Source organism: Daucus carota, chromosome 2 (genome assembly GCF_001625215.2).
Source record: "Daucus carota subsp. sativus chromosome 2, DH1 v3.0, whole genome shotgun sequence".
In the NCBI taxonomy this organism is placed as follows: domain Eukaryota; kingdom Viridiplantae; phylum Streptophyta; class Magnoliopsida; order Apiales; family Apiaceae; genus Daucus; species Daucus carota.
This window is the reverse complement of record NC_030382.2, coordinates 40,525,293-40,540,138: the sequence shown is the minus strand read 5'-3', so window position 1 is coordinate 40,540,138 and position 14,846 is coordinate 40,525,293. Positions and strand designations below refer to the sequence as shown.

At 32.2% G+C, this 14,846-nt stretch overlaps 1 protein-coding gene and 1 pseudogene across 1 annotated transcript; one reads left to right on the top strand and one right to left on the bottom strand.

The window, feature by feature from the left end:
* Window positions 1-1,519, top strand: LOC108207569 (UDP-glucosyltransferase 29-like; annotated as a pseudogene).
* A 577-nt stretch (window positions 1,520-2,096) lies between these two features.
* On the bottom strand, window positions 2,097-5,230 carry LOC135150189 (ribonuclease H2 subunit A-like). The gene is made up of 6 exons (XM_064086335.1): window positions 5,080-5,230; window positions 3,832-3,955; window positions 3,667-3,754; window positions 2,917-3,054; window positions 2,744-2,831; window positions 2,097-2,276 (listed from the first exon to the last, which is right to left on the bottom strand). Exons 1-6 carry the CDS (start codon window positions 5,114-5,116, stop codon window positions 2,239-2,241), a joined length of 513 nt encoding a protein of 170 aa, XP_063942405.1. The 5' UTR covers window positions 5,117-5,230; the 3' UTR covers window positions 2,097-2,238.
* Window positions 5,231-14,846: the final 9,616 nt, after the last annotated feature.

The following is a 14,846-nucleotide window of genomic DNA, read 5'->3' as shown; positions in this document are numbered from 1 at the left end:
GCTACTAGAAATACTTCTAACCTTAGTGTTCTAATGCTACCATGGTTAGCCCATGGCCACATATCTCCCTGTCTAGACCTCGCCAAGAAACTCTCCACGAGAAATTTTAATATATTTCTTTGTTCTACTCCGATCAACCTCGAGTCGGTCAAGAATAAGGTAACTGGCAAATGGTCAGAGCCGATACAGTTGGTGGAACTCAATCTTCCCCCATCCCCTGACCTTCCTCCTCACTATCATACAACCAACGGCCTCCCGCCCCATCTCATGGGCTCCCTCGAGACAGCATTCGCAGACTCAAGTGCTAACTTCCTCACGATCTTTGAATCTGTTAAACCGGATATGCTGATATATGATTATAATCAGTCCTGGGCAACTGATATTGCCTTGTCTAATAATATCCCAGCAGTTCAGTTTCTTTTGAGCTCAGCAATTTTTTCTTCACTTAGACGTCACATGTTGTACTGCGATTCATCAGTGACTTATCCATTTCCGATTTCCATCCACAAGTACTTCACTGAAAAGATGAAGGCCAGACTCAAGTCTTCCCCAGATGATGCAAAGTATATAGACCGTGCAAGGGGAGCTAGCAAGAGATCCAGAGTGATTCTGAGTGATTCTGCTCAGGACTTCTAGAGAAATCGAAGGGAAATACGTGGATTATATATCTAATTTATCTCAAAAGAAGACGATACCTGTTGGGTCACTTGTTCAGGAATCCCTACAAGAAACAGGTGATGACTGTACAGAGACAGTCCAATTTCTGGACAAAAAGGATGAGTCTTCAGTAGTGTTTGTTTCCTTTGGCAGCGAGTATTTCCTAACTAAGGAGGAAAATCCAAGAGGTTGCATATGGATTGGAGCTAAGCAAGCTCAACTTCATATGGGTTATCGAGAAAACACTAAGATTGAAGAGGCACTCCCCATAGGATTTCTGGACCGGGTTGGGGATAGAGGACTTGTTGTGGAGGGATGGGCTCCACAGGCAAGAATCCTACATCATTCGAGCACTGGAGGGTTCATTAGTCACTGTGGATGGAGTTCTATAATGGAGAGCATGATGTTTGGTGTTCCGGTCATAGCCATGCCTATGCATATTGACCAGCCATTTAATACGGTAGTTGTGAAGGAGGTAGGAGTTGGACAAGAGGTTGAGAGAGATGAGGATGGCAGGTTTAGGAGAGAAGAGATTGCAAAAGTAATAAGAAACGTTGTAATAGAGAAAAGTGGGGAGATTGTAAGGAGGAAAGCAAAGGAAATGCGTGAGATGATTAGAGAAAAGGGCGAAAAAGAAATAGACGAAGTTGTTGGGGAGCTCGTAAACCTTTGCAAGGAGAAGAAAGACAAAGTTACATCTTCCACAATGTAATAGTAGTTCAAAAGATAGTCAAGAATTTGGGAAGATGAATTAGATGTTACGTATGTTGTCATCAAATCATAACATTTGTCTTAGTAATATGTTTCATTAGCTGGTGTTGGCTTACAGTTACTAATGACAGAAATCATCAGTCTATTTACCTTGCTCATCCTTTCCGTTTGGTCTTCTACATTCAGAATTTTTCCAGTTCTATCATTTAGTTCAAAATGCAGCAAGCAAAAGTTCAGACATAGTTAAACTTTTCACCTATTGACCACACAAACAGAAGTAACAGGCACATAGACATTAAACACACCAAAGGTGTAAGGCACCCAACTAGCTCCTAAAGACTAGGTCTCACATATTCGGCCTTAGATAAACAATACACACAGCAACCAATTAACGTGCTCCTAAAAACTAGCTCTTAAAGTAAAGATTAATTTACAAAACTCAGTCTTGTGATAATATAAGTACCATGCTCCAACTGAATCCTAACATCGCAACCAAGTAAGAATGTGGGGATCACAGATTCAGTAAATCATGTGCATGCATGGTGATATCTTAAGCAATACAGATGGAAGCAGGTGCCTGGTGTACTCAAGAGAACATTTTATGGATATGTGGTATAAATTAGCATAACTCAATATCTGTATCTAAATCACAACAAACAGGACAAATATCTAACTAAAAATGTTTAAAATGAGTATTTGAATTAATAAGTTATATGTTTAACCTTGATTCTCAAAACTTAGAAAGTTGTTCAAGTTTCCGTGCTTGGAAAAACTTGCAGCGCCCTTTACCACTTGATTCAATTTCTTCACTGCTCCTCTTCATACCAGTAAAACCAACACTGCTCAGTTTCAGTTGTTTCTTTCGAGTCTTCACAGAGGAATCGTCTTCATCTGTTGCATCTGCTTCCCTATGAACGTAAAAAATATGATTAAAATTAGTATCCAAATACTCATGTGACACGTCTACATTTACCTTTTAAGTTGGGGATAACTCAGATAATACGTCGTTTCATCAGTTTCAAATATTATGAAGGGGCTAATTATCTAAACCTCTAAAACACCAATAACCACAAAATAGGATATATAAATTGCAAAAGTATCATGAGATGATTGGTATTCCAATAAAAATATATATAACTCTACAACTGCTAATTACAGAAGATATATCTAAAGCTGTCCAGTTCATGCAACAGTTAGGAGGTTCATGTCTTGTAGATATGGTACATCAACAAGCATTCAAGCAACAATTTTAAAAAAATAGCAAAGATTTGGAATGTTTGAGGGTCTAAATGCATGATATTTCTTAAACATTAGTCATGAAGAAATTTACAAATTTGACAAAATAATCATAACTGTAAAAGTTGCAATGTCTTACCACCAGGGTATCCAGATCCAAAGTTCCTCTGCATGTTTTCAGCGCTTTCATCAAACACCCAATTCCGTAATGCTCGATCTCTCGTGACCTAATAAGCAGAAATATTGTTGCATTACCAATAATCAGACACTAAAACACGACTTACAAATTTTCAAAAATTAGAGAACCCAGACCTTTGCAACAATACTTGCACCACTAACAACTGGATAGAGGCTATCGGCTTTTTTTGCAACCACAAATTTTATAGATGGAAATATATCACTCAGTTTGGTCCGGTACTTCTCAGGATCTCCGACAGTATCCACATAAACCTGAAAACTTCAACGCTTCAGTAATTTAGCTTTATCATGTTGGCATATTGTGAAGAATGAATAGCCCATAGACATCTTTAACCCAGATTAGAAATTAAAATAGAACAGAAAAATGTAACAGAATTCAAATGCTTTGCTGTTAAAGATTTGTCATATATATATGTGTGTGTGTGTGTGTGTGGGGAACAGCTATTAAAATTTCAGCACACAACAGAATAACAGATACTATGGCATATGAAATTTAATAACAGGAAATATTACTTTGGTAGTACTTCAACAGTTCTAAATCTTTCAAACAGGATATTTTGTTTATACCTACCACTCTTTCATTCCGCATAGAAACATTTTTCAAGATTTCTCACTTCGATAACTGCCCTAAAAAACATGTATGGCCAAATAGATGACTTGATATAAATAAATATAATAAACTGTGTTGATTGGCCTTTCATTTTAGATTTGAAAATGAAGATCCATCATGTGAACTTGATGTTGTAGAATGTTAAATGATATGTTCGAGCTTAACTATGAAATAGGCAAAATCAGTCAATTATGGACATTTGGTTTTCAACTTTTTTATGGAAGCCATGGAATGAAAAAGTAGTAGATTTATACCTCTGTAAGAAGGACTCCAGTATTTAGTGCCCTCCTAACGAGACCAATTGCAGAATTATGATATATCTCATTGAGGTTGATCTTATTTCTGTCATGAAATGTAATGAGAAACTGTTTTTGAAATCTGTTACAGAACGATAGATATAGCGGAAATTCTCTACTCACTTCTTCAGCATTTTAGCTGAAAGTTCCCTCGGATCGATTACATCAACTCCCCACCCAATGCTTTCATCTGCCTTCAAATTTTCAAATAGCTCTTCCCTCTTCTCTTCTTTCAAAGTCTTTGAATCTTAATCAAAAGAGACCGGTATAGATAAGAAAGGTGTCTACTGTGTATATGCAATATTCAGTGTCTTGTAAGTTACTATTTTCGGGGCTTAAAAAACAATACAAGAGTGACTAAAAACAGTATAATATATATATATATATATATATATATATATATTAATACATATACAGTGTGCATCTCATACTTGCTCACAGGTTTGAAACAAGATCACTGATTAACGAAAATAGACATTTCCACATTATAATGACAACCGCATAAGGCTCTGACCAAGAAATCCAATATAAAAGTAAAATACTATTCCATGTCCCAGTTATTGTAAAAGGTTTTGAGCCATTAAATATTGACTATATTAATGTCAATATAATGGTCGTCTCTAATAAATACAGGAAGGTAACATTCAGTAAAGAGAAAGTCACAAATTTAAAGCCATGTACATCTACCTATACAGAACACCCTATTTCTATTATCTCAACAAGGAGACTGATAAACCACAAACCTGAATGAGAGATGAAATTCTAAGTATATAATAGAAAACCCAACACCGACAAATGATGCAACGGATCTGTCAACCAGGAGTCACCTTTTTAGTTCTAGCTGAACGTTTACGATCATTTTCAATTAATTTTATTCTTACAAAGTCATATTGTTTAATTATGTCCCAAGGAAACAATGGAGTTTTATCCGGAATACAAGACACAAACCCTAAATGATCAATGGCTGTCACACCAGACCACATCTTGAGCCAGCAATGCCGTCTTGTCGACGAGGCTAAAATAATAATGAATGTTTTCTACAAACTGCAGAGTCTTGTCAGAAAGAAGAAATGTAAAAATTTATTGCTTTTAGATAACATTAGTGGTGAGATCATCACAACTGTTCAACTCAGTCGGAATCGTAATCCAACTTTCACAGGACCAGACAAAGAAAATACCACCAGCGACCGACCCGATATAACAACCAAATAATTTCAGTACATATTCCCAAATTTTGGGGAAAACTCATCATCTGACCTCGACCCAAATTAGACCAATCCAAACGTATACCACAATAACAACTTCCTTTTAAAACTAATCCCCAAAAACAAAATGAATGTGTAGATGTATAGATACAGAGACAAGAAGTACCCAAAACAGGGCCGCGACCAGCTTCATCGATTCCCATAATGCAAGGCTCAGAACCCCATTTTGGGAGAACACTTTCAGCTTCCACTCGGCTGCGATGGATGTGTGCTTATACTGAATGTTGAGGGCGATAAGCGCGGTATTGTGATATTTCACGAACCGTTTGGAAATTTGTCTACTCATTAACGTGGGGAAAAGGAAAAATATATCTATTGTCTATTTTTCACCAATTGATATTATCCATATTTTTTATGACGAACATCATGGGCTTCACTCCATTTTCCGATCAACTTAATAAATTATGTGTCTGAGGTGCAATGCGGATTAATAGAGGGAAAATTATTATAATCTCTCTAATATTATTCTAATTAATAATTTTAATGTTTTAAATTGTTTCATCCGTTGTTTATCTTGAAAGATAAATGTAGTACGATCCTATACAAATCAATGGTATATTTATTTGAAGGACGGTATATGGAATATAAATTTAAAATAAAAAAAATGCGCACATCTCGTGTTTGTTTCACATTGATTATAGTGATGAAATCATAAGTTTTTAAATTTGATTATCTCCAATAAATAATTATTTAATAGTTTTAAAATGTTGAAAATATTTTATATAATTTATTTACATAAATATACAAGAATAGTGCTACTTTTGAATAATGTTAACACTTTAATATTTGAAATTATGTATATTTTATCAATTTAGATTTTAATTTATATTATTATTCCAAATTTAATATTTAATCTTAAATATATGTTTATCACATAATTCAAGTTGTAGTTATCTAGAAATTGGGAGTGAAAAGTGAAAGTGAAAATTAGAAGCACTAGGCCATAGATTCACCAAGACAACGTTAACAAACACCTTGTAGCAAGCCAAAAAATGTTGCTGCAGAGAAAATAATGGAAATGGAGCACCTTTTTTCCAGTGTTACATTTTTCGCCCTGGTTGTAGGTGTCTAGTGCAACCCTGATACTCACTACAGCAAACCCCCAATGGTTTTGGTTGCAGTAAAATAAAATGGCATCACCAAATATACCCTACAGGAGAGCAACATTGCATAAGTAGTGTTGCAGTAAAGTTTTAAATTTTGAAAAGAAAAAAAAGGAGTGGGGCTCACCCGACTTGATGTGATCTATTTGTTTATATGCACCCCAAAAGGATAAAACTTATATGTATCCTATGAAGGACATTACGTGGAGAGTATAGAAAACTGTTAATCTGTTATGCATATATGCAAGGTGTATTATTAATTTGTAATAATGATATAATTGAAACATGAGACTTATACTTATTAGTCATGCATAAAGAAATTAAAGTTCCATATACTTATTTTATATGTTTTTAACAGAACTAATCAAAATCATAAATTTTGTTCTATAATTATAATATAATTTTTATCTTCCTAATATCTAACATATAATAGTATTTACACACATGAGTGAAAACCACAATGGTTACACATATAATAGCGTTGTAAGATAATCTATTATCTAAAATAGGTGCAAACTTTAGGAAAAATCCATTGATTTATGAGTAGAACACGTTTATCATATAAACGTGTTTAAAGAATAAATGTAATATCACCAAATATTAAAGAAACGAATTTATCTAAATATATAATCTATTTTTAAGACCACAATTATTGATTATATATTGTTGTTCATTTATATATTATTGTTCCTATTAAATCATAATCATTAATTATAGTAAATTATCCATAAATATATTAGGGTTTTGTAAAAATTATAATACTAACATAGTCTGTTGTACTAAGTATATATTCATAATAATTTGAACTCTGTGCAACTGAAATTGAATATCTAATTTAATCAGATTGACAAATTATTGCATATATATACTGCAACAAGAAGAGAAACTCTCTGTCCTGGGGCAGAAATAAAGCAACTAAACTACAGCTAGGTCAGCCCAGGAGATTTCTGGCAATATCTACAAGTGATTCTCCTTGTCCAATTGCTTCAGAAATTCTAAGAGCCATAGTTGCTTTGTAAGTACACTTATCTGCAACCTCCATCAACAGCTGGGCTCTTTTACGCTTTCCAAGGGCTACATCATCTAATTTAGTAAGTGCAGCATCAGCCTCTAGGGCAACCTTTAATTCTTTTTTCTTCTCTTCAGCTGCAATACCTGTAGTTCAAACCCGGAGTTCATTTAAAAAGTTAAGTGACTACTTAGAGGAATGTACACTTCCAACCGTAGGTATATGACTGAAATGATGTATTAAACAAGATAAGGATAACATTCTTGGTAATGTTGCAACAGTATATACCTTGAAGGACAGTTGCTCGCTTCTCCCTAATTACATCTTCTCTAGCTTTTCGAGTCAATGATCTTTTCTTGCCATGATCAGCCTTTCTTAAAACTCGAGTTCTTGATTGATACAACTATCAGAAATGATCAATCATAATCATGAATAATTAGCGCATGTCAAATACTGTAAAACCTGATAAATAACACATATTTATAGGTCACAAAAAGATAGTACCTGAAAAACCTTGACCGGGGCCGAACGGTTCTGTTTTCGTTTCTTAATCCAGTAACTATGGATGGCTCGTAGAACATCTCTTCTTCCCAGAGATATGCAATGGTCAACAGCAGCCTTTACATCCAGACGATTACCTTGATCACAGAAAAATCTCTTCTCGAATGAACTAATAATCATCCCAAAAACAACAGCAGAGATGGGCTCATCACATCCTTTTTCTGTATTAAATTTGTTCAACCATTCTTCATCCTCAACAATCCATTTCATAAATTGCACTTTCCCTCCCCAACACTCTAGTGAGCTCATCATCTTTGCACGTGATGTAAGACTCTGGTCTCCTGAACGGGACATAATCGATGTCAGCATGGCTAGATACTTTAACTGCAGCAGGGACAGGAATGGCACTCACCATAGGATTTTCCTGGTGAGATTTCACCCCAAACAAATTTGGAAGTCCAGTGAGAGACATCACTGTATACTGAAGACTGACAACTGCCTTTCTCACAATGAACGATGAAGTACCTCTCAGTCTAATCGTGCCACTAGAATTAACACTCGTTAATTGTTAGCGGCTTTTTTCACAGTCTGTAACTATCTTTTGGGGGTTTTAAAATGATGAGGTAGGCGGCAGATGTTAAAATGATGAGATAGGCGGCAAATATTGAAATGATGAGGTAGGCGGCAAATTGAATAATTAGGATAAATAGTATATATAGTAAAATTTGTAGGATTTTTAGGATTGGGCTGGGCTTAAATCATGGATAAATTAAAAAACCAATTTATTATGATCAGTTGCTTAAAAGTAAAAGATCTAGTTTGGGAGCCCATATATATTAATTTTAAATTAAATATCATCGTATATATATTTTAGTTAAAATGATAGCACATATTTTTCTAAATATATAATTATTTTATACAAATTTTAAAAGTTTTTAAAAAGTTAAGCATAATTATAATTAGCTAGCTCATAATTATATCCTGAATATAAATTCAATACTACATAATGCTTCTACGGAGACCACTTTTTTGGAGACCGTTGAGGCCGTTTATGTTCTGCAAGTAAAATATGCATAAAAACATTGCAAAACATAATTTTGCAAATAATGTTGTACAAAGATCATTATATCATTTAAAATCTTGATTATCATGTACGTTTTGCATGTAGAATATTATAAAATATTTTATCCTGCGCAATATGTTTAGTTTGCAGAACATTTGTTTAATTTACAGAACATACACATTCTACTTATTAAACATAGATGTTCTTCAATAATTTTAATGAATTGGTGATATTTGTAGGATTTACTTCACAAAATAATATATTCTACAGTATTTTGATTTGCAAAATTATGAGTTTTGCAATGTTTCTATACAATATTTTACTTGCAGAACATAAGTGGTCTTCACCGTCTCCAAAAAAAGTGGTCTCCATAGAATTTTACTCATGATAATATTTATTTAGCTTTTAAATTTTTTATGTCATATGATCCGTCTACTCCTACTCTCTAAGGGCTCACTAAATTATAAAACAAGCCCTGAGTGAGAGTTTGAACAACTTTCCCTTGCATATAATATTATAGTTATATCTTCTAATTGCTTACTTTGTTTGGCATTCAAAGAAACATACAAAATTTTACCTAACCCTTTCTGCTTCTTTTTGCATCTCCAAATCATTAGTTTTCATTATAGTATATACTTCATCAAGAGACACTTGAATCAGTGTTCTTATGAGTTATGATTGTAGTTTTTAAACACTATTCTTGTGGAAGTGCACTCATTCAAAAGGTTCAAAGACTTTTCACAAACATCAGTCAATGTTTGTTTTGGTTTTGCAATTCCAAATATCCGTACTCTTGAACTAGAACATGAGGTCTTTTTTTTTCCCATCTCCTTTGACCCTTACCTTTCTTAAATTAAATAACAATAATACTCTTTCTTTATATTTGACAAGGTTCTGTCATCACTATGCATAGGTTTATTAATTGATTGATATATTTATTGTAGAATCCACATTATAAAATAGACTTTAAATTTTTGTTCTTGTGTGTTGCTCACCCATTATTAATGAGCCATGTATCATCATATTTTGTTCTAGTTGCATGATAGGCGTAAAAATGTTAATCATTTTCTTCAATCACACGTGCTAGGTGGCTTTTTCTAAATCCGCAAATTTGTTCACTAGGTCCAAACTTTCTTACAAACTTTGCACTAATTATGCTTTCTTTTGTGCAAGCAATCCCTTTAAAGATGATTTGCTCTTTTTCAGATAGAGCATGGAAGGTATATTGATTTTTTGTTATCTTCCTTAAAATTATTTGATGCATCTTTTTCTTTGATAAATTGTCTATTTCGGATGGAGACCAGTTCTTGTGTTGATACTTTAAAGCACCTTCTTCACTATGCTCCATTCATCGATAGACTGTTGAAATTGTTGATGAGCATGTTACTTTGTTGGGGGTTCTTGGCTCATTTAGGCCAAAGTCTTCAAAGTTAAGTTCATTATAGATTTAAAAGTGGATATGTTAATTAAAATATTATCATTTGATGTTTCATATTATTTAAAACAAAAAATAATTAAACGGGTAAATTTGACCGCCATTTGCGGTCAATTTTAGTTAAATTTGACCGTGTTTGATCAAATTTAGTTGGAATCATAACTTAGTGGATTTTAGCTATCTGGTCAAAAATAACTTGTTTTGATTAGATAAACAATATAGTTGGTACATGTGATAAAAAGACATCCAAAAATATGAATTGGATACATTTGAAGGATTTATTTGGATACACCCTCTTTTAAATATATTTTTAGTATTTACTACAAATCTAATTTGATTTTAAAGTTTGAACTTTGAATGAAAAATAAAAAGAAAATCGGCTTCTGTCTACATTTATAATTTCTAAGAATTTTACTTGAATTTTTAATAATTCTTTATGTTATTCTAAAAATATTATTGACATTCTAATAATGATGAATTATAATTAGAAGGATAAAGTGTGATCTTGGGAATGAATTAAAATAGACAAAATAAATTTATTATAATTATATTTACAAATATTTTTGCACTATAATTTAAGTATAGGAGATACAAATGTAATAATCCTCATTCATTTTCCCATGAATTCCTTGACCTTTTATTTTCCTTTAATATTTCCTAGCTTTACTTGTTAACTTGTGTTGATTTTTCTTAAAAATTGCAGCATAGAAGCCAAGAACATAAATATACGTAAGTTTTCTCTCATCATGAGTAGAATTATATGTAGGTAAAATGCGTATATAAATTTGAAACTAATCAAGTAAAATACATTTTTATAATGTTTGAAACTCTTACAACGTGTCTTTATAAAAATTTCTACTACTGTTGAAATTATTGATCACAAATTAGACAAAGAAGCTTGCAATTATTTTCGCCAGCTTGTATGAACCTTTCTTTAGGAGTCCACTGCTCTTCCCAACTATGAGAGAATGCCCTCATATATCCCTTAAGTGATCTAGGGAGGCCTCATTTATAGTTGAGGTTGATGGGTGTTTTCAAAATTTAGTTGGCTCATCAAACTCCATTGAATTGCATTTATAAACTTTAAAGGTCATAATCACCTACCATCCCAATAATAAAACATGAAAGAATTTAACTTATGCACAAGTTAAAAATAAACATAAACACTGCAGAGAAGTCATGATACTAAGAAGACCGAAAGAATTTATAAAAGGATTAAAGATAAGGGCATCACCATACTTGGAGCATAATCTTCATTGTTTAAGGAGTGAGGGAACAAACGCTTGCCTTGCAAAAAGATCACGTTAGTTAAACATAAAAAAATATAAAATCTTGTTTATAATTTGACCAACAAGTTCTTACAACAAAAAATAATTAAAAAATTAAAATGAAAACTATAACATATACTTCTGGACTTAATTGTTACTATAATTTTTAATCTTTAATTGAAAGATAAAACATAAATAAATCCACAAATCCATACCTGATCCACACATAAATGATAAGAATTAGTGCTAGGATTGGTGAAACTAAAATTTACAAATAGAAAAAGTTTGAATCATTGAAAATCGTATATGATATTACTAATGAGAGTTTGTGGATGGGTCCTCAGATGAGGATTGGGTTTATAAGAAGAAGACAGCCTGCATTTATAATTTTCATTTTCTCATCTCAGCCGTTGGTTTAATATACAAGCAAAGTTCTTGCAAGTTCTAGAATGTTCTCATAATTTTGAATTGAAATCAAAGTTCTAGTATGTTCCTGATTATTCTATATGTCTCAAGACTATTAATCTATTAGTCTAGTTAGATATTCTCAATGATTTCACGAATCATAAATTAATATACATGACTAGTAAAGATTAAATATATTTTATAAATATTTTTTATTTTTAAATATTGTTTTAAATAATATTGGGTGTTTCCTTATTTTCCAAGGTTTGATGGATTATCCTTTAATATATTAAAAGAATGATTTCCAAATAAAAATTGCTGATATCATTTATTTATTATCAAAATATTTTGTAAAACATCGAAATATTAAAAATTAATAATTTGATAAATTATTATATTTATCATATAAAATTAGTTGTGTGAATCTAACAAAACATAGTGTATACTTATAATCCTTGATAATTTAAAAAAAAATTGTTGGCCCGATATTATTCATTTACAAATATTTTTGAATATATCTGCTTGACTAATATAATATCTCAATTGAGTTCATATTTATTTTAACAGGGTGATGATAAGTAGTTTTATTAGGATTAGTATAAATAGTGTATTTGAGTATTTATATTATATTTTTGATACTATTTTACTTAAGAATGAACTTTAAATATGTATCTTGAGCATATATTTATATGTTGACTCATACAGTATAACCAATGAAATTTTATGCTTATCAAATATTAAATTTAAATTTAGAAAATTTAATAAAAAAAATTGATTTCAATAAAGTATTTTTATAAATTATTCAATAACTAAAATTTTAATATAGTGTTTTATGTGCATAATCGAAAATACTCTATTTCTAATTTTTGTCTCATAACTTTTTAAATTTCCATGGTGCCCGAAAATAAATTTTCTACAATTTTTTTTAAAAAAATCGTTGAATATAATATATGTATTTGTTACATAATAAAGCGAAAATTTAAAAATGGTTTGAAGTTTCATTTAAAACCAATCAAATTAAGACGTGATATCATTATAATATTAATTACTTAATTGGTAATACTGGTATGAACCATGTATAATGTCATTTTATAAAACAGTCACTTAAGTGTCAACTACAAAAATAAACTAGTAAGAAAATAATAACTATTATATCACTACATATAAGTAAACAAATCATATAGTCCATTTTAAGAGAGAATGTTAAAATTATTCATTTAAATGTTTTTGTTCCTGTGTAAACCATAATTATAAAGGGTTAAATGGCTAATTCATAACTAAGCTAGTTGAAAACTTGCAGTTTGGTCATGTTGTTAAAAAAGCTCATAGTCTAACTAATGAAGTATTTAAAAACTTGCATATCAGTAACTCCCGTGAACTCGTTAAAAACAATAACGGAAGCAAAAACAACGGCCTCCTTCAAACAACCACCAACCTCCATCATCTATACACACGGCCATCAACGGCCACTATTATGCATACTAAGCCGTCCCTCATCTCTTCCACCTCTCTATCTCCTTCCAACCCCATCTCGTCATCATCTGTAACGGCGGAATCCGCCGCGCCATCCCAACTGAGCCCCTTCATTGTCAAACCCAAAATCTCCCACACGACAACAACGTATACACAAAATCAAACTTCTCTCGACTCATGGAGGTTATGCCACCAACTGCCGTTCAAGCCAATGACTTTTATGTTTGACAACGTGATTTTATGTTTTATTTTGAATTTAGATGTAATTAAGATTGGGTCGGGTAGGATTAATGGGCATTTTAACGGAGAACGTTAAAAGTCAATGACTTTTAACGTTCGTGTAAGTTTCTGTTAGCGCGATCGTTCGATTGAAAATTATATGAAGCAAAGTTATGTGTTTGATAGCTTTTTCAACAACATGACCAAACTGCAAGTTTTTAACCAGCTTAGTTATGTATTAGCTATTTAACCCTAATTATAAATTATATTAAAATTTGGAGTGATCGACACTTTGTACCCCTTATGTTTAGACGCTTTTTCGATTTGGTCTCGAACAATTTTTTTTGACAGTATGCACCCTAAAGTTTGAAAAGGCGCTTCGTTTTGCACCCCTTTGACCACTCTTTTTTTTAATTGACCGTTAAAGTTAACATATGTGGGGTTTATACTTTGCACCCCACAGTTTTAATTTTTTTTCATGTGTATTTTTGAAATATTTTTTTCATAAATGTGAGTACTTGTTTGAATTTGTGTGTTTTAAATACTTTTGTGGGTCACCACACTATTATGCTTATAGATTCATGTCATGTTAATGTGGTGATGATTTTGTTTGGTGAGCAAAAAAAATAAAGGGTGTTCTGTCTGTTTTACAACACTTCTATTGTGCACTTTTGACCCTTTAGCTCCTTATCAGTTTACCTCCGGCTATATAACAATGGTCATAATAGGTTCTGGCTAATTCAGTTAGCCTTATTATGAAGCGCACTCCTCAGTAGAGTTAATGTGATAATGTAAAATTGACTTTTTACATTAGTTCGGGTTTTTAATGGGTACTCCTACAGCTTACTACTGAAAGGTCGTTCGGCAATAAAAATTTAGGTTGACACGATCTCTGATGCAGTAACGTTGGCGTCCCTCATCGCAGTTTTCTTTGATAATCATGTATTGATCTTCATAATATTTTCGCTAGAGATCTTCTTCACCATTATACTTGGAGATCTTGAGGACTGGGTTTCTAGAAATAATATTTTTTTGGCTCACCAAACAAAATCACCACCACATTAACATGACATGAATCTATGAAAATAATAGTGGGACAACACACAAAAGTACTTAAAACACATAAATTCAAACAAGTACTCACATTCATGAAAAAAAATATTTCAAAATACTCATGAAAAAAAATTAAAACTGTGGGGTGCAAAGTGTGAACCCCACATCAGTGGTCGAAGGGCTGCAAAGCGAAGCGCTTTTCAAACTTTAGGGTGCATACTACCAAAAAAACTTGTTTGAGATCAAATCGAAAAAGCGCCTAAACATAAGGGGTGCAGAGTATCAATCACTCTAAAATATAATTATATATAGAGTAAAATGCAGGGTGTGTACCTCTAGTTATA

Coding starts and splice junctions, on each gene's coding strand:
- LOC135150189 (XM_064086335.1), bottom strand. CDS start 5,116: ATGGGAATCGATGAAGCTGGTCGCGGCCCTGTTTTGG. Junction 2,832..2,916: donor GTGCAAGTATTGTTGCAAAG/GTCTGGGTTCTC, acceptor TCTGCTTATTAG/GTCACGAGAGATCGAGCATT. Junction 2,277..2,743: donor TGGATCTGGATACCCTGGTG/GTAAGACATTGC, acceptor TTACGTTCATAG/GGAAGCAGATGCAACAGATG.